At 42.5% G+C, this 19,814-nt stretch overlaps 2 protein-coding genes across 2 annotated transcripts; both read right to left on the bottom strand.

Annotated features, from left to right (window-relative positions):
* Nucleotides 1-1,192: 1,192 nt before the first annotated feature.
* Nucleotides 1,193-6,187, bottom strand: LOC103695475 (GTP-binding nuclear protein Ran1B). The gene is made up of 8 exons (XM_008776813.3): nt 6,030-6,187; nt 5,850-5,919; nt 5,001-5,057; nt 4,794-4,911; nt 2,125-2,214; nt 1,848-2,027; nt 1,683-1,760; nt 1,193-1,493 (listed from the first exon to the last, which is right to left on the bottom strand). The coding sequence occupies exons 1-8, from the start codon at nt 6,030-6,032 to the stop codon at nt 1,424-1,426; spliced, it is 666 nt and encodes a 221-aa protein (XP_008775035.1). The 5' UTR covers nt 6,033-6,187; the 3' UTR covers nt 1,193-1,423.
* Nucleotides 6,188-8,855: 2,668 nt separating this feature from the next.
* LOC103695476 lies at nt 8,856-12,440 on the bottom strand. Its single transcript, XM_008776814.2, has 3 exons — nt 12,264-12,440; nt 9,913-10,422; nt 8,856-9,836 (listed from the first exon to the last, which is right to left on the bottom strand). Exons 1-3 carry the CDS (start codon nt 12,340-12,342, stop codon nt 9,295-9,297), a joined length of 1,131 nt encoding a protein of 376 aa, XP_008775036.1. The 5' UTR covers nt 12,343-12,440; the 3' UTR covers nt 8,856-9,294.
* Between the last annotated feature and the right edge of the window lie 7,374 nt (nt 12,441-19,814).

A 19,814-nucleotide genomic window follows, 5' to 3' on the forward strand; every position in this document is an offset into this window, starting at 1 on the left:
AAGTTTTTTTAATACATGGTACACTTTGTACCATCCGATTAGAACCGGTGTGGTGTACCATTTTTGTTTTTTGGTACAACGATTGCTCATGCTACTCTGGTATAGGTACAGCCAACAGAATCAAGAGCGACAATCTGACATAACTGTGAAGGAGATATCCTCTAGTGTGTTCAGAAGAATCTCTCCAAAGTGCTATGCTACATAAGAAGCGACCCAGTCGACAGCCTTGTTTGCCTCTCGATATACATGCACTGTCTGAAAGGCATTGCATTTTCTGACCATCCGTCGAATGTCGTCGAATAGAGGACTTCCATCTCCTCTCCGCCCCTTCTTTCCTATCTAATCAATCACCATGGCAGAGTCTTCCTCGAAGATGATGCGCTTTGCTCTAACATCAAAGTTCCACATCTACTCAGTCTCCATCATCGGTAGCACTAAAGTCAAAGTTCACCTTGAAATAGAAGACAACTAATGGCAATTTTATAGCCACCGGTACTGGTAACTTCCAGTTCCAATTGAAGAGTTCTCTCAATGAAATCTTCTCTCTTTCTCAGCTTTCCTAAACCAATAATGAGTTGATTCTTTTGGTGTTTATTTTCTTTTTCTTTAAATTGAGAGACCGCGCTATTTCATCAATTTTAGATGCGAAAGGCGAAAGTTCCATGAGTTCCATAACAATGACTCGAGTGTACCCGAGAGCAGGAAGCATGAGCAAACGCTACCACACTGCTTTGAATTTCTTGATGCTCCACCGCAGCCACATCCGGGAACCTCCGTGAGTTGAAAAACCAAACCACTTAGCGACTGTTACCAGCGAAGATTATATAACAACCTAAATCACCACCCAGACCGTCACTAGCACCCTTGAACTTCTCAAAGCCAAATTACCAAGTGACTGTTACTAACAAGATTATATAACATCATAAATCACTGCTCGGACTATCACCTAGAAAATAGACAAACGGCTAACTATGAAGCTGCAAAGACTAACTCATCCAATGATAACCACATCTGCAGCAAATACTATCCAAAGTTTGGCAAAAATCAGCTTCATCAATTTTTGATGGCCAGTGCAGGTTTCTCCAGTCTCGTCCAAGGCTACGTTGTTAATGGGGAATTTTTCATCAAACTTTCTTATTTAACCAAACGTAGTTTCCTTCATCTGCCTTCATCTGCAACTGGATGCATAAAATTTAGAAATATCTTTATCTTCATATGGATATGTATAGCCATCCAGCAAACTAAACAAAGGATCCACTCTAAGACTACTCATACAGTATAATAGATCAAGAATTCGGCTGGTAAAAGCTGACATGGTTCGAAGACAAGAAACATGTTTAAGGATACATACCCCCTCATAGCAGAACTCTCTATAAGACTTATAAAACCTCACTGTACTGGATATATTAGGAAAATTATGATTTTAATTAAAAGCATCATCGTCGTCGTCAGGAAGAGGCTGAGCGGCAGCTGCAGCTAGGTCCGCCTCATGCCTGTGGAATAAGAGAGAACCATGGTTAAGAATTTGCAAGCTTGCACAGGGAGCAAAAAAGTATATTACAGTAATTTTCTTTGTTTGAATATTGGGTTATCACAACTTCAGCTGAAGCTTCCACTAGTTAGCACGTTAAGCCAAAACTGAATAGTATGATGAGATAAAACTCAGTGCGCAGAACACTTACTGTTGCTGGGCAGCCAAGTCAATCTGCACCTCCGGAGGAGCAAGAGCGGGTGATTCAACAAAGTGTAGATTCGGATCCCTGGCAATGTAATCAACATGTTAATTCCACCCTGTACAGGTTTTTTACATCATGCCTAAAACAATGGGATCGGTCAAATCTCATTACCCTGCAAGCTTTCTAGCAAGATAGAGAAAAGGCTTCTCAAAGTTGTAGTTGCTCTTTGCTGAAATCTCATAATACTGCAGGTTCTTCTTCCTGTGAAATGTAACTTGCTTTGCTTTAACCTGCCTGTTCTTCACATCAACCTTGTTACCGCACAACACAATTGGAATATTCTCGCAGACCCTGGTTTAGTATATTTCATATAAATCAGACATCTAGAATAGCAATAGCAAGGACAAGTTCTGTAGATTTTAGTTCCATATGTATTTCAAGCACAAACCTGCATAGATCCCTGTGCCATGTTGGAACATTCTTGTATGTTAACCGGGCGGTGACATCGAACATGATAATAGCACACTGACCATGGATACTGTAAGACAGCAAGACGGATCAGAATAGGTCACAAAGTGCTGATCTCCCAAATACAGAATAATAATTAAAAAAAAGTTTCATCCGCAAGCATTTAATGGCTTTGACTCTAGTTTCATTTGGGCCCTCCCGACATCACCTAAATCAGCTGAATAAAACCCACTTATCCAGCATTGGTCCACAAATAACATTTTTCGCACCTGAATAAAGTCAGCTAAAAGGTGAAAGGGGGAATTCAGTAACGGGCTAAAGCAGACAGACACTTCCTTCACTCACTCATTCCTCTTGACCAGGATAAAACTATTCATAACTTCTCTTATTCAAATAACCCGAACAAATCTATGCTGGAACTACACCAGGACCTAAATGGCTCATGGTGATAACTAGAATCACCAATGAACAGAATATAGTGTCCAGAAAGCATATGCAGAATAACTTTGCTAGAACAAATATTTCATGAAATAGATGGGAACTAATTATTCTAGCAAGCAATTAGAAAAACAAACAATCAAGCAACTCCTGACACATAGGATATAATAGGCACAAAGAAAAGAGGGCCTGTTATTAGTAATATAACAATTTCTCCATGTAACTTGGCCCACCTATCATATGCCATTCAAAACTACACCCAACTTGATAATGTCTATAATAAAGATGCTGATGAACTAGCTTGAAGGGAATTCCTATCTCAGATTCTCGAAGAAGAGTAGCCCAAACAAGTGTTCTATTTATTTTTCATCTAATTCACATTGACCAACAATTTTAACAAATCAGTACCATCAAGGAATACTGTCATGCTCCAGATAATATAACAGCATCAAGAGGGAAGCATGTAATTCCAGCAAACTGTCAACAATATCCCGTTCATAAAACGAAACAACTTCTAGCACATTCTTCTTATTTAATCAAAAATCAAGATGATATGAAAATCTCAGCTTAACTTTATAAGTGTTTCAACATTCAGCATTCAGATCAGTATGTTCTGTTTGCATGATAATGTGCATCCCATTGAATAACTATTGTCATATCAAAAACATAAAGTGCGAGGCTCAGCTAATTCAACAATGGTGCTACAGAACTTATATCAATGCAGCTTCACACACACTACACACACACACACATAAAACAAATGACCGAAAGGATTTTTACAAGGTACACAGCAGTTCCAATCGTTGTGAATGAACATATGAAGATCGTGTTTTGTAAGGAGTTGATAAAATGTATTTCCTATTAAAAAACACTACTTTTCTCTCACAGATACTCAAGTACCATAAGATTTCATCATGAAGCTTGGGAATAGGAAAAGAATAGGGAAAAGAATTTGAATACCAATAACAAGTCTCAATCCTCAAATCTGTCCAATGGAAACCCACATATAAAATTGCATGAAATTGAGCAAACACCACATGTAATAACAACACATCATGATAACCTAACACAACTGTCTTCATTATTAAGATTCACCCAAAGCAATCATACGAATTAACATAATGAGAAACTAAAAGCACATAAGAACTACAAAATGTCCTGGTACTAAGTGCTGCATCATTTGTTCCAAATAACTGAAATGCCATAACAAGTGCAGATACTGGATTAAAAGATAAAACTTGAAGGACATTTTATGAAGAAACAATGCACTGAGAAATGACATGCTAAATAGCAAGGTAGGATTTTGTGCAATATAAATGGGGAAAGAGCAAAACAACAACAACAACAACAGCAATTTGCTAATTCATGGAGATCGAAATTATGGAGATCGAAATGAACATTGTGTATTTACCAAAAAAAAAAAAAAAAAGAACATTGTGCATGTGCACCGAAACAGGGAATCAGCCATCAGTTAAGAGCAATGTCACTATATGCAGCTCACTACCTATATTGATGGTAATGTGGAAGCATAAGTGAACAAGCATCAGATAGCAAGAGTAAGGAAAGTGCATTTGATACGGCAAACAAAAGAAGATAATGTTGAAAGATATTTGTAATGTTAACATGTGAAAGGCCTGGAAGTGCAGTTATATGGCTTCAGAGGAAGTGCCTGCAGTTATGAAGAAGCTTCTTGCTGAACTCAGAAAGTGTCCACATTATACACAGAACTGGACATAATTTCATCTGTTAACATGATATAGAGAAAAATGAACATAAATGCCAAACAATATTTAAAAGCATTTTGATACTTCATATTGTAAAAGAAGTCCAATATGTTGTCCGCTGGGAAGCTTGTCATGTCATTCGTGTTCTACATTGATTTTTACATGTCATGTTAGCAGGAAATTTTTTGTGCAAATTATTATGCAGTCAGTCTCATTAGAAAGACCTAGGAAGCATCAAAATGAAAGCTGTGAAACCAATTTGGCTTTCAATAAGCAAAGACTTATGAACCTGCGAATTAAACAGCCTACCAACAGTAAAGTTTACTTTTTCACACCTAAAACCGTCAATGCTTGCATCTCCAATGAGCAATTCATCATCTGATATGGTCTTGAAAAGAGAATTTGCAATCAAGCATCCACAAGCCCAATTTCAAACAATTTATAGCAAAAAAGAAAAATAAAAACAAAATAATATTTCCTGACTTACTAGTATCCATCCCTGAGACCACCAAACTTCTCTTGACCAGCTGTATCCCAGCAATAAAACCGGATCTTCCCACAATTTGTGAAGAAATCCAAAGGATGAACTTCAACACCGATAGTGGCTACAGGAGATGATTGAAGGGAAACTTACAGAAATAATTAAGGGGAAAAAATGGAAGATATACTGCTATAGATTAGAGACGATACTTACGCTCATATTTCTTTTCGAATTCACCAGTGAGATGCCTCTTCACAAATGTAGTTTTACCTACATGATTATAAAGCAAAACATGTTCAACGTTATGAAAGCGCACATGAGATAAAATAACTACATATGCATGTGAAGTACTAACAGAATTCATGGAACTCAAGAATCTGGCCACTTATTCTGCTTAATAGAAATATAATTACAAGAACAAAAATGGATTGAAAACTAATGTGAAGTAGAGATAAACAAATAAGGCTGCTACCAAGAAAGAGTACTTCCTCAGAGTTTTAAATATTAATCAAAAATCACAGAGTCATTATACTGGTAGCAGTTATAGATAGGCCTACCATCATTATTCTAATCACAGAAGAAAAATTTGTTAGAAACCCATAAGTGAATAGACAAATGATCAAGATCTAGAAAGCAAAATGCATAAATATTTTTTTTAAAAAAGAAAAAAGAAAAATCCACGTTAAGAAGAGATATTAGTATATATTGATAGATAACATCAGAGGAACTAAAAACTGAAATATCGAGTGTCATATAAATTTTCTGAACTCAAAAAAATTGGATTTTGATTTCATGGCAGCAAACAACCAACCGACAAAAAATCGAGAAGCATGACGAATTGCTCGCAAAAAAATTTCCCAGGTCCCCCAAGATATCGATATGAAAAAAGAAACAGACCAAGAAAATAGAACAAGAAAGATTTAAATCCACGAGGTAGTCAAAAAAAAAGAAAAAAATCTCATCAAAGCCAAAGCTTCGGAGCCGCGATCCCATCAAGAAAGTCCAATCTTCAGCGCAAAATAAAGTTAACAGAGAAGTACAGAAACGAGAGGAGATGATCACCAGTTCCTCCATCGCCGACGATGACGAGCTTAAAGCTCGGATAATCGACTGTTTGCTGATTCGGCAGTGCCTTCGATCAATGGCAACGAAATCGATTAGAAAAATGGAAGAGAAAAACCTAAAACCCTAAGCCGCTACCTTTAATCAAATGCCCGAAAAGAAACGGAAGCGAAAGCCTACCATTAGATCTCTTCGCAGGGAAGGGAGCGAGAGAGACGGACAGAGCGGAGAGATGGCGGTGGGGACGCTAGAGGTGGGAAAGATTCGCGTACTTATCTAGAGTGACAACCCTAAGGTCTGGTCCGTCTGGAAGGTTTTCTTTCTATGTTTGGGCTTTTGTTTTCAATTTTAATAGATTTCCTTTTCTTTTTTGGCTTTGGAAGAACGCGAGTCTTGGAGCCGTAGGATTTGATCGGTGAGAACTTAGTAACGGACACGTGCGCTCCCCGAACGCAGTTGATAAATCAAACCAAGCGCCGAGAGCTCCCAGAATGGGCCGGAGGCCCAGAGCCATGGGAACAACTGATGACTGGATGGATTTGCTGCCCATGAGAAAATACTGGAAATGTGAAGCAGAACTAAATATGGAACGGAGAGACTACTTGATTCTCCTCTCTTTTTTTCTCAATGAACATAATTCATTTATATCAAAAAAAAAATATCAGAAAATAAACATGATTCATGTGGCAATGTCAATGCATGAACTAGTATTTTTATATATTAGGAGAAACTAAATGGGATTGCATAATTGTATGGGTCATGCTAGGGTTTTTCATGCATATTCCCATGTGATGTATGTCTAGCATGGGAGCAGGTCCACTAGTTCTCTCTTTCGATGAAAAGATCAGCAGGCTTTGAAAGACTGCATATAATAGAATGTTTTTCTTTTTTTTTTTTTTTGCAATTCAGCTCTTCTTAAGTGAAAAATTCTTGAACGACAATCAAGGATATTGCATTGTGAAAACAAGATCGGGCACTAATTGTAAATACGCTGAGAGGAATGAAAGTGCCAACATGACGAAACAAGTATGTCCTCGAAAGTTTCTTCTTATCCACTATGCTCTGAATGGGAAGATACTAAATGTCAATTGTGTCACCATATACGATAGATTAGGAATCAACTTTTCTCTTTGCTACCAATCCTTGTTGCTCATCGGATACCTAAAGCTCGAAAAAAATTACATTATTCGTGTCAGGATTGATATTTTATACTGGCATCTAACACGTGCAATGCATGTCGGAGGAGTGATACTAGCATGGACTTTGTTGTGGATGGATGATCGATGGTAGTTTGTATTATAATGGTAGAAACGTGTCTTCACAAGCAAACTTTGCTTCACCATCACTTGTTTCTGTATTAATTGTTTTTCTAGATTTAAATTTTTTCCTAATGTAAAAGCTAGACCAACATGGATGAAGAAGGTTTGGCTTGCGAGATAGATTTTATATTATCTAGACAGTGTTGTCTACTCAGTCATATTGGATATAGGCCTGTTGACGAGTTGAGCTGCTCGGACTCGGCTCGGGCTCGGCCCGGTAAAAGCTCAGCTCGAGCTTGGCTCGTTAGTCAAACGAGCTCAAGCCCGAGCCCAAAATGAGACTCGTTTAAATCCGAGCAGCTCACGAGCCCAACAGAGCTCGTGACTTAGCTGACAATTGCTATCGAGGAGGAGGGGCTAGATCGGGGAGGGGAGTTCTCGATCTTGAGCTACGAGTCTTTCTCCTGGCACGACTACTTCCCGCCGTCGCCTCCCCCACCGGCGTCCTTGATGCCACCGTCGTGTTCTTGCGAGGCCGACCTCGGCGGCGCCGGAGACTTGGACATAGTGTGTGAGATCAGCAGTCGGCTCCAGCGTGCAGCTGTCCAAGGATATCTACATGAAGGGGAACGGCATCCTTGTGCTCCGTGCCGACGTTGTTCTCAGCTACCTGGTCGTTAGGTGCTCCATCATCGGGAATCTCTCCGGTGGCGTCCGCTTTGGGCCGAACTCCGGGATTGTTGTCGAGACCGTGAAATTGGCGGTTGCCAACATGACTGTTCTGGAGGGGGCGGTGGGGAACACCTCGGTGTTGGCTAGAGACCTGCCATCAAAGACCAATGGGAGACTTTCCAGAACTAACGGGGACGGCGGGGGGCATGGAGGAAGGGGGGCGAGCTTCGTGGTGAAGGAGGGGGCAGACCCAGGAGGACTCATGGGGTGGGGATGCCTTTTATCGAGCCCGAGCTCGGGCTCGGGCTGGAGCTCGTAATTGAAACGAGCTTTACAAGCTCAAGCCCGAGCCTTTACTTTGCCAATAAAGCCCGAACTCGAGCCCAATACAGAGCTCGGTACCGAGCCCAAGCCTGAGCCTAAGCTTCTGTAAAACGAGCTGAGCCCGAGCTTCTGTAAAACGAGCTGAGCCCGAGCCTCCCAAGCTTGGGCTCGACTCGGCTCGTTAACATGCTTAATTGGAAGTAGCAGATATCCTCGGTCTGGTCCAATTTATTTATATTTTAATCAAAAACTTTAAAAAAATAGGGCAAATGTAAACTCCAAATAAATGGATCCGATTACTGATAACTATCGGTGCTTTCGTTTTAGTCTTGAAAAAAGGTTATGATAAATGACTTTATTAGTGAGGTTATCATGTCTCAAGTTTTTTTTATAGGTTGTAGCCAGAAGTTTATATGCAATTGGATGATTAAGGTGAAGAATCTATTATCTGCCCGGTGGTCAGCTAAAAACGTATAACAGTGCACCACCAAAATATTTACTCTTTTCGTACGTCAGTGGCTAGAAAATGGTCGGCAATCGGTTTAAATGTAGAGTTTATTTATTTGTCAAGCACGAGCTCAGATAAATCATTAATCCGACAAGAATCCGATCCGAGTCAAAATTCAAACAAGGTCCAAAATGAAGCGCAAATTCAACCCAAAAAACATTTATTTTGCATACTGTTATATGGAGAGAATGACGGAAAACTAAAGAACAAATTAGAGCGGGTTTAGCTAAGAATAATGCATCATATATCAGTTACTAATATTATAAAAGAGAGCCCAATTTTTGGCTAGCCCATTTACTTGTGAAGCAATAGTATAAAACATCAAGCTATAATCTAATTTGGACGGAACCTATTTTTGTTCCAAACAGGTAATTCAGGTTCCGTCTGGCATGAGCCTAGGTTCGGGTTGAACTAGGGCTTAGATTTTCTTAAAATTTTGGGGCTTAAAATTTTGGGCCATATGTTTGATGTGTCCAGCCGAATAAAATCAAAGTAAGTTCACGGGATATTATGGTTCCTTATATGCCTCCAGTGACACTTGGAGATATATGATAATGTCTCAAGTTTTTTATAGAAAAGAGAGACGGAGAAAGCGGCAGGGGAGAAGAACATTCAATCCACTGCCATCGCCGCATCGCTGAGCCGGCGATCCTTCCGCTCTAGCAGCCGTCGGCCCTCACGCTCACAGGAGGCGGAGGCGGCGCGAGGGTTTCCGGACGCTGAGCAGCGTGACGTCGTCGACGACCGGGCCGCAGAGCGAACCGTCGGTCCGGGTATTGTAGTAGGTGCTGAGGAAGACGACCCGGGTGCGCTCGGCCTCGGCGGTGAACCGGAGCACGGCCCGCTTGAAGCCGCCGGTCCCTTTAGAGTCGTAGGGAACCTTAACGGTGGAGCGGGCCGCGAAGGCCTCGACCATCATGGTTCCAGCGCAGGCGTTGCCGGCGTCGCCCACCGAGAAGGAGAGGGTGTAGACCCGGCCGACGACGGTGCGGACGACCTGGGCGAGGGCGCTCTCCTTGCCGCCAACCAGCTCGACGGCGCGCTTGCCCTGGGGGACCTTGAAGTGGGCGGAGTCAATGTAGTTGACGGCCTTGAGGGACTCCACCATCCAGCTGGGGAGAGGAGAGTGGTCGTCCTCGATGTTGGGCGGGACCAGCACGCCCCACGTCGTATTGGGCAAGATGTAGGGCCCTTCCTCAAAGTCGGCGTTCTTCAACAGGTTTTCTGTCATTAATTGTTAACTATTGAGAGATGGATCAGGACATCAGGCCAATCTGGGGAGAAGATAGAGAGCGCTTACTGTTTGTGAGCCTGGGAGGATAGAGTGTCTTGATGGCGACGGAGTCGATGAGAGGACCGCAGGCCGGGTCCTCTTCGACGCCAGGGTTATGGATCACGAGCTCGACTTGGGGGAACAAGGCTTGGAAGGCCCAGGCGTAGCAGTCCCAGCCACTGCTGCTGTACATGGTCTGCATGGGGAGCACGCCGGAGTCCGGGGTCACCGAGACGTTGAGCCTCTCCTCCTGGGCGCAGGTGCGGGCGGCGCAGAAGGTGATGGAGTAGTACATGCCTTTGGTCACCTTGAGCTTTTGTTTTATAGAGGCCTCGTTGCCGAGGCGCACCGCGTGGACTCCCTCGGGGACTGGCAGCAGCATGTCGCCCTGCTTGTGCCCCGACTCGATGTACTCCACGAAGCCGGTGATCTCCCACTCCGGGATGGCATAGCGGCCGATTACCTGAGTACCGTTTAGCTGGGAGCGGCTGGGCCCTTTCTCAAAGTTCCCATTCGGCAGCAAGCCTGCTGCAGCACCTGCAATTGAACGGAGATTGTAAGGGGAGTAGTCGTCGTCGCATGTCACGTGACTTCGTCAATTAAGGGCCAAGGATTCAAAACTTTTAGAAATTCCGCCTTTCAAAATATAAATTTTATAAAAAACCATTTGCTGTCGTGCAATTATATTTTTAAAGCACGGTTAAGCTTTAATATATATTTGATAACCAAAATAAAAAAGTACTTTTAGTATGATAAAATGATAATAAATAATATTGTATAGCATTACATATTAAAATATAATACAATATAATATTACATATTAAATTATTATTATTTTATATAATACTATTATAATATAGTGCAATATAATATTGAATAATATAGAATAATAATATAACATAATATGATATAATAAAATATCATTAATAGTACATTATTAATATTACAAATTAGAATCCAATCTAATAATAAATTATATTTTATTATAGTATAATACTAATATATTATTATTAAAATTATATTAGCCTTATATTATATTATATGTTTCTGGACCTTTTCGAGGTCACATAGCGCCCTGCTAAGATCTGAGTCGAAAACATATTCACAGAAGAGACTAAAGAAGAGAGTAGCATCACTGTATCACCTAAGAAGCATGCATGTCCCCCCCCCACCCAAAAAAAAAAACACAAAGGATTTGGTAATCTGCTGCACCAGAGTCCAATGCCCATCGGCGTCACCCTCATTTGGCAGTTACCTTATGAAACCAGGTCATCAAAAAATGCAATGAGACGGACCTATCTGCGCGAAAGGAAACGTGCGCTTCCATCAAGTCCCAGACCTAGATCCAAATGCCTCAAGACAGCTAGCAAAACTTAATAGACTTGAGAATTAATTAGGGATGCACGCTATCAGAAATCCACTTAAATGGGACCCACGAAGTACAGCTCGCCGATCCGTAGATCCAGTAGTAAATCGAACCATCCGATCCGGCAACTTCCTCCAAAAGCAGATTAAATGGGCTTTATCACTCCAGCCTGTCAGAATCATACGGCGTGGACAAGTTCTCATCGCAACATGCCAAGATTCGTGCTCATAAATCTCGCACACAACAACCATCTTGCCACATGGCAACTTTTTCAGACGCGCGGCGACCAGTAATCAAGAGCAGTCCCCCTATGAAATCGATAAATTTAAACCAAATTGACAGCACCAAGACAAGAGGCCGTAGCCGGCCGACACGAGAATATTTTTTTATCTATATCTTAGAGCGAAACAGAGCGTTAAATGAAGGGCATTTCCGGAAGTCCAAACACCACAGGGGCGACAAGGCTGACACTGGGACTCTGCTTAAACTATTGCCACCCACATGGGTACGTATATGCTGCAGGACGACCCGAATCTGCACCATCTTGGTGCCCCATTCTCTTCAAATACGATTCAAACATCAGCACGCGTCCCAACAAAATTTTACCCTCGAACCGGAGGGCCGATTTGAATTTGCTCGCCTTGTTTTGAATATTTTGAATATTCTAGTGTAGCAGATTTATTGGGAAACGAGGGCGGATGGAGATGGATGCTTGAGGATCGTTTAAGAACCATGGAACCGTGGCGGTTCTTCGAACAAACGTTAGATGTTTTTTTTTTTATATAGTATTGCAGATCAAAGAGAAAACGAAAAGGTGATTTAGTCATCTGGACTTCTGGAGTGGATCTCGAATACAGATAAATCTATCTAGTCTGCCAGCTAAAAAGCCAAAAATAAGCGCTGGAACCTATCTGGGATTAGAGAGACCAAAGGTGACACAGAAAAGGTCATCGAAGAAGAGAAGTTAACCGCGATCGTAATACCAAAAGAAAACAGAGCTCAGGAATCTTACCGTCGGTGATGGCAGCGGCGCCCCGAGCGGCGGCGAACAATAGCAGAACCAGCGCAGCATAACGCGACATCATGCTCATATACAGTACACTCACTACGCAGACTGAGGGAACGAGAACGAGAACGAGAGAGAGAGAGAGAGAGAGAGAGAGAGATCCGCCGATGGATGGACGGGTGGGCTTGGGGTTTGGGGTTTGAGGGGGGCTTATAACGACGGGATTCCACGAAAACACCCTCTGCTTTCCTTCTAATAACGAAAGCGCCAAAGCGTCAGAGGCATTAAACAACTCTCTGGCGAGTCCACGTGTTCTCCGGCCCGGTTTGAACGCCGAGAATGTGTCGGTTTCTCGTAGCGTCCCGATAAGACGTCTCGATATTTTGGATTCGGCGCGTCCTAGCCCTCAGGCTTCACTCCTCAAACCCCCGCCCGCCCGGGGGACACGAGCAGCCCCGATATCACGTGCACCGTCCCGCGCCGCTGTTCCACGCCAGCCCCCGCGGCGGAAGGGTAGTCTCGTCATTCGGACAAGTCCAAGAACCATAAGATGGCCGGTCCGGTCTGGTTCTCATCTTCTTCATGGGCATGCTTTTTTTTTCTTTTTTTTTTTAATATGATCACTGTGATCTTAATAAGCTGAAAAGGGACAGGAGAAATCTTGGCTATGGACATGAATCCGCCTACCGTTGGGAATTCCATCATGGCCCGAGAGATTATCAAAAGGTCTGCAGCTTTCCTCGAAGTAGCCAGGGCTCCATGCGCTAATGAGCACCGACAAGAGAAAAAGATGCTGCATAAAGGACAAGAGAAATTTTCAGCAAAAAAAAAAGGACAAGAGAAATGAGAAATCTCGTCGCAATTATTTTATAGTACCACAGAACATGACTCCATCTACCGTGTAGAATTGCAAACAAGGTCCACTTAGGCCCTATAATAATTCAGATTTCTTAAAATAGTTGGAGTTGCATGTGCAGTCCTGCCAATAAACTAGATAAAAACTTTGGCGATTATTTTTGCGCTTAGTTAATTTATATTTCTATAGATTTGTATGTACATTTCATTAGGGAATGGATAAACTTGTCAGTTGAAAATCCCAAGACTTATGCGATTTCGAAATAAAACTCACTCTCCCATGTTCTTTTTTGTTTATTTTTTTGGTGAATCTGGAAGTGAAAGATCCCAAGAAACAACTTTGAGGGATGAAGATAGGTACAACCCAAAGCGCCACGCTGAAATAAGCAAGACAAGTCTCAAAGGAAAAATGAGCGCCCTCTAAAATCCCACTACAAAAAAAATAGTATTTTTCGACACGCAACTGCCGATGCTAGAAGCGTCCATAATTTTGGTTGATGTACCAAAATATGTAGATGTTTCTAAATAACATCGAAAAATACCGACGGAGTCTGACTTAGACTAAATAGCGTCGTCGGAAATCAAAATAACAAACGACGCTTTGCAAAGCATCATCGGAGAGCCCGAAAGCGTCGTTGGAGGCCGATTGCCCCAACAACACTATATTTCCTATTATTTACCACTCACTACTACATGACTTGATGATCCAACATGCCATATGTTGTGGGATGGGGTTCCCAGTTTAGTCCCACATCGGCTAATCAACGGAAAGGTCTGTGCCTTATAATGAGGAGGCCTAAAACCTTTCCTCACGAGGCGCCTTTTATAGGACAAAACCGTGAGGGTAGGGGGCAACCTCCGCGGACCCCCGCGCCGTCAGGGCTCGGGACTGTCATTGGGACTGTCATTGGGCTCCGGCCCTAGGCGACCTCCCTGGGCGACCTCCCGCAGACCCGAAGCGGCAATCCCAGAGCGGACAATACCTCGGGAGGGACGCAGATGCTTTCCCTGCTCGGCCGGTGTGTAGGCTGGTGTCGGGGTTCCGACCCCACATCAGATGGCGCTAGAGGAAGGGCCCCGGCCACGCACAGACCTTCCCGCTGGGGGGGCTGTGTTGTGGGATGGGGTTTCCAGTTTAATCCCACATCGGCTAATCAGCGGAAAGGTCTGTGCCTTATAATGAGGAGGCCTAAAACCTTTCCTCACGAGGCGCCTTTTATAGGACAAAACCGTGAGGGTAGGGGGCAACCTCCGCGGACCCCCGCGCCGTCAGGGCTCGGGACTGTCATTGGGCTCCGGCCCTGGGCGACCTCCCTGGGCGACCTTCCGCAGACCCGAAGCGGCCAATCCCAGAGCGGACAATACCTCGGGAGGGACGCAGATGCTTTCCCTGCTCGGCCGGTGTGTGGGCTGGTGTCGGGGTTCCGACCCCATATCACCATACGAGTGTGGCCTCGCCAGTTTATATGACTTTGCATTTGAAATTTGATGGTGGTGATAGAGCTTAGGCAGTCAATGGCAGGCAACTGCAGAATAATGCAACCAAGATTAGAGAGTTTGCTCGGTGATAGAGTGTCTAACATCATGCATGCTGCTGTATAAAGAAGCATAAGAACTCAATTCAATTGAAAGACTAAATCGGTACCAATACAAGCACTATCTTTCTTATTTTCCTTGCAAGACATGACTGTGCTGTATGGATATGATCTGGATCATTCTTGTGCCAACAAAAACAAAATGTCACAAGGCCACTTCGTTTGGTATTAGCACCGCTAGCGGGCTCGTCGGGGGACGGTGAAACCTGGAGTGGGACGAGACAGAGATCAAGTCAACAGCCAGAAGGTTGGGAACAGCCCACGATGTGGGGCCCGTCCCGCGAACTGGGCGGGCAAAGATTGCCCCAGAGTGGGCCTGGAGCCATGCGCCAATTTAAAAGAAGATCGAGGCCTCCGACGCCAACAGTCACGTGGGTCTGACATGATCTCTGCAACTCCAATTCCGGAAATCTCACGGAAATCATGGCCCATTTCGCGCTTCCTTTTTTTTTTTTTTATAATCTACATGCCGACCTGTATGAATTTTAGCTAGAACACAGAGTTTGGATAAGGGGAAGGCGTGGGAAAAACTTGGCCGTCTGATCAAAAAACCGACGGAGGTATTCCGCGGATGCTTTTGTAACTTAGGCGGTGTGATTCCTAACTTACAAATTGCAAAATTTGTCCCCATTTGGGATAAATTTTTAGTCGATTTGTTACGGGAGAGGAAATTGGGAACACCTCGTCGGTTCGGTCCGGATCCGATGTGCTGCTGCTGTCACGGGTTCCAATCGTTTGCCTTGCAATTCGACCATCCAATCTTGATCCAACGGAGGAGACTGCGACGAAAAAAAAAAACAAAACAGAAAGATGACGATATCTTGATATGGCGAAGGGAACCGTCGCAGGAGGCTAACGGAGAGCTGGAAGCCGCGGGACACGGAAAACATGCGGCGTTGGGTTGACGGGCGGTCAGAGGGAATTCCGCTCGACGGACTTTATTCACTGCCAGCTGGCAAAAAATAATAAAAAAAAAGCGAAAGCCATGCTGCTCCAACAACAATTATAATTAAAAGAAATCATTAAGCACCGCAAATTAATAGCTCGGGAGGCAAGAATAGCTGGCCTGAATATAAACTTGCCAGGATCAGCATAATATAAAGGTTAACCAAACAAATTGCTACACAAGAAGTTCCACAATTTACTTAGAATATCCCAACTTAGCAGGCATGTATTTAGTTCTACACCGATTATTTAGTAGGTAGATTTTAGGTACTTATACAGGATCAAAAAAAATTCAAATAATATTTTTTAGCTATTTTGTTTAACAAAATTTAGAGTTTTTGATATCAAAAGCTGAATTGAGGTTGGAAACTTACTCATGCATGCATCACATGAATACGCCGGAGAAAGCCTCTCGGGCACGGCTGTTTCGCGCACCTCCACGTGCCAGCTTATTTAGTGGCGTGTCATGTTTCGCCTTCTTGGTGCCCCTCCACAACCCTGTAATTTACCAATTTGTCTCGACCAACTTCTTCGTGCCCCTCCATAACCCTGTAATTTGTCTCGACCAAGATGTGCCAGTGATTACCAGGAAGTATTTGCTCTGACAATATTCAAGTCATCCTAAGATAAAAAACCCAAAGAAACAAAGCAATGAGATTGCCAAAGGAGGGTTGAGATGGTAAAACGCCGGGTCTCACTGAAACTATTAGTCTCATAATTATAAGGGACAACAGCGTCTAAAGAATGAACAGGCACAGCACCATATCCAGAGTTACACCCCATTTTTCTTGCCAAGATACAACCACCCCACAAATCATAGGTGTGCAGTCAGCATTACATGTATCTGATTTTGACTGGCTTGTAGGGTACAAATGGTCCCAGATCGAGCTTTGACTGTCTTTTGGGTTTAGAAGTAGGACGCAGCTCCACATTGTTATAAAAAATAATATTTTTCTCACTGAATATGTGTCGGTAGGGCTCCTCCAGGGCTAAAGTCGGTTTTTATCAACTTAAATAATTACCCCCTTATGCACATGCACCTGATATACCAGAAAGTCGATTGGAATAATCATCATTCTTTTTGTTATCATCGTCCAGGCCTTTTTCCCATCAACATTGTATCGTAAGTTGATGTTGGCCAAAATATACGTACTAAATTTAGAAGATCAAGCAAAGTTCTTAGAACAAATGATTCACTACACTGGCATCCTAGTTTATCTTTCTTGAAGCGTATAAAGCGTAGGTGTCTCATGCCTTGGATGTCAAAAATAATTCTCTCTTGATGCTTTCCCATGAATGGATCGCCTTACAATCCATGGATCAACTGAATCATATTCTAAGAATTGGAAGAATTTACTAAAGGATGTTCCGATCAACATTGGTATTAGCATTGCGAACATCCAAAATTCGGTACCACCAAAGACAGATAGATTGTTATGCTTTCATATTACATGAAACCGTGCTGATTTTTGCACCATAAAGTACAATACCATTATGGATTGCCACCATATCATCCATCTCGAAAACAGACGACTCTACTTTACATCTGCACGGGTCATGTGTCAGCACTAAAAGAGCTAACTAGCTCTGAGATAGATGACATGGCAAGTAGTACAGAAATTTGCGATACAAAAGTCACAACTCACATGGAACACCTACTTTCATCAAGGGTAATGGCCCCATATCATCACATGTAATGCCCGGCGGTTACATTAGATGCGTATATAAGTGGAGAACATGCTATGAAACTTCTGACACTGGACCCATCTTGTCTTCAATATCCTCTAATCGCAAGAGGCATGGAGGGGGGGGGGGGGGGGGGGGGGGAGGCCTCACATGGAATCGTAAGTCACACCCCTCCACATGGCATGAGTAGCTTACTTCTAGGAATAACATTGCATTGCTGGTGGATAATTGTGGCACGTCCATTTGAGTTGCACGTGGCGCGGTTCCACAGATCGATGACCATGCTTTCATGCTGGGAGAAAGATCGATTGATATATAAATGAGCGGTGCGCATGCACATGCACTTTGGTAGCAGCACCGACGGTTGGTCTTAGAGAGAGGCTCGAAGAAGTTTCTTTAAATATTTTGTTGTTTTATTCTCATGAATAAACAACAAAATATTTTGTGGTTTTGGTCTCAATTTCTAAGTTTCAATGATCTAGATTTATGGCAGTCCACCGAGTCCGCCACTTCCCATCCCCCCGCGCCCTCTTTTTCTTTTGGGGCTCATTTGGTTCGTGAAAAAAAGGAGAAAAAATGTGGTAAATGGAAAAGTAACGAGATGCTTCTTGTTTTTTTGGAGTTTTCAAAGGAGAGAAATGAAAAAGTTGTATTATCATAAAAATATGATTTCCACATTTCATGGAAAAGTCTTTTCCATGAGAAACATGAGAAAATTACTTTTTCATGAGCCAGGAATCGGCGCTCCATTCAGTCTACAGCTTCCCCCAAGTAGCTCAATTATACTAAAAACGAGATCATTGCCTTATTAATGCTCGATGGTTTCATTAGCGAACATCATGAATGTTGCACTGATCAGCGATCGCGTGTAGCAGAGATGGAACACATGCCCTTACTTTTTAGCTAAAATAATGGCTCTTTCTTCGTGTCCAATGGCTGTCACCGCCCATTTTATCATTGTCATTGGTAGTGAATATGTATCAGGAAAATATGCCCTTATTTTTTAGCTAAATTAATGACTCTTTCTTCGTGTCCAATGGCCGGCACTGCCCATTTATCATAGACACTGGTGTTTAATATATGTGTCATTAAGTATTTGAAATTCTCCATTTTTAGTTATGTAAATGGAAAGACTAGAATGCTATATAAGGACCATGTCGAATTGCAAATGTAGAAAAATAAAAGCAAGGTAATGTAGCTCGGATTCGTCGGCTAGACCAGCTGAACAATAGCAGAATGCAAGTGTTCAGCCGACCGGCCAATACTGAAGCACCACATCTATGAATCAAAACACATTAAAAGTAATTAAGTTGGTTGTTGCTACACGTCTAATAACTACTACACGCCCAATCTTCTTGATAACCATCCTACACTCTCACTCGTGTATATACCAGGCCAAGGGACCGCTAAGTATGGTTTCTCTCACTTGATTTCACTCTCTATCACCTTTCTCTTCGATCTCTCTTGTTTCACCAAAATTCGGTCTTCCTTAAGTACCGAAAGATCCTCCGCCAGATCGAAACCGGCAACCTTTAATATTTCTTCTTTTTTTTACTTGCAGGTCAAATTCTTCATTCCGAGCAGCTTTTTCACTCCGAGCAGAACAATTCGGCCAGCTTGTGTTAGATCAGATTTCGGTCGGGCTGGATTTTGACTACTGTGATGTCAGTCCAAGTTTATTGATTGCTCATTAAGTTGAACTTGAGCCACACATACATTTTAGTTAAATATAATTTCATCAGTATTGAGAAACCTGCCTTTATTTTTATTTTTTTTGCTAAGCAAACCGGCCTTTATTTCATCAATGTTAAGAAACCAAGAGATCAGAAAGGGAGAAGAGGTGAAATTGAAGTTCGAAGGAGGTGGGCTGCGAGGTATTTCTTGTGTTTTGGTCGAGGTGGGAGAAGATGAAGAGGTGTGGAGAGGAGGCCGCTTGGCTATGTTGAATAGAGGAAACCGCGTTCGGTGGGTGGGTGTTGTGGGTTTTGGAGCTTGCCTTGGTAGGTTGATGAGAGATAAGGATGCACATTGGGAGTAAGGTGATCTTGAGCTCGGTCTATATTATTGGATGCGCCCGCTGTGCCCGTTCTCATATAAGGTCCGCTGTCGTTTCCTCAACGTTCTTAATTTTGGATGTCAAGCCCAAACCCTATATTTTGGGTTAATTTCAAATTTGGTTAGTAAGTTATCACTCCCTACTGATGTCTCGATGCTTAACCCAATTTAAGCTTTGATGTTAATTCATAATCATGTTTAAGCTCACAAATCTTACTAACAAGTCGAGTTCGAGTCAAGTTGGGTGTGGATTATTTGAAAACAATTGTTTATAATTTATCTTTTTAATTTAAATTATACTAGTATACTATGTTAGTTAATTTGTTGATTTGGTTGCTCTTTTGGGAATAACTTTGAAACTCTCATGATTGTCGCATTATACTTTTAATTATTTTTACTTTAATCATAATCTAAGTTTCAA

This window comes from Phoenix dactylifera, unplaced genomic scaffold, assembly GCF_009389715.1.
Source record: "Phoenix dactylifera cultivar Barhee BC4 unplaced genomic scaffold, palm_55x_up_171113_PBpolish2nd_filt_p 000454F, whole genome shotgun sequence".
Taxonomy (NCBI): domain Eukaryota; kingdom Viridiplantae; phylum Streptophyta; class Magnoliopsida; order Arecales; family Arecaceae; genus Phoenix; species Phoenix dactylifera.

Bases quoted from the DNA above. Each gene is read 5' to 3' on its own strand.
- LOC103695476 (XM_008776814.2), bottom strand. From the start codon at position 12,342: ATGAGCATGATGTCGCGTTATGCTGCGCTGGTTCTGCTATTGTTCGCC. The intron at 10,423-12,263 runs GTAAGATTCCTG...GTTCAATTGCAG, and splicing joins CGCCGCTGCCATCACCGACG to GTGCTGCAGCAGGCTTGCTG. The intron at 9,837-9,912 runs GTAAGCGCTCTC...AATTAATGACAG, and splicing joins TCCTCCCAGGCTCACAAACA to AAAACCTGTTGAAGAACGCC.
- LOC103695475 (XM_008776813.3), bottom strand. The intron at 5,058-5,849 runs GTGATCATCTCC...ATAATCATGTAG, and splicing joins CGTCGGCGATGGAGGAACTG to GTAAAACTACATTTGTGAAG. The intron at 1,761-1,847 runs GTAATGAGATTT...TTACATTGCCAG, and splicing joins CTTGCTAGAAAGCTTGCAGG to GGATCCGAATCTACACTTTG.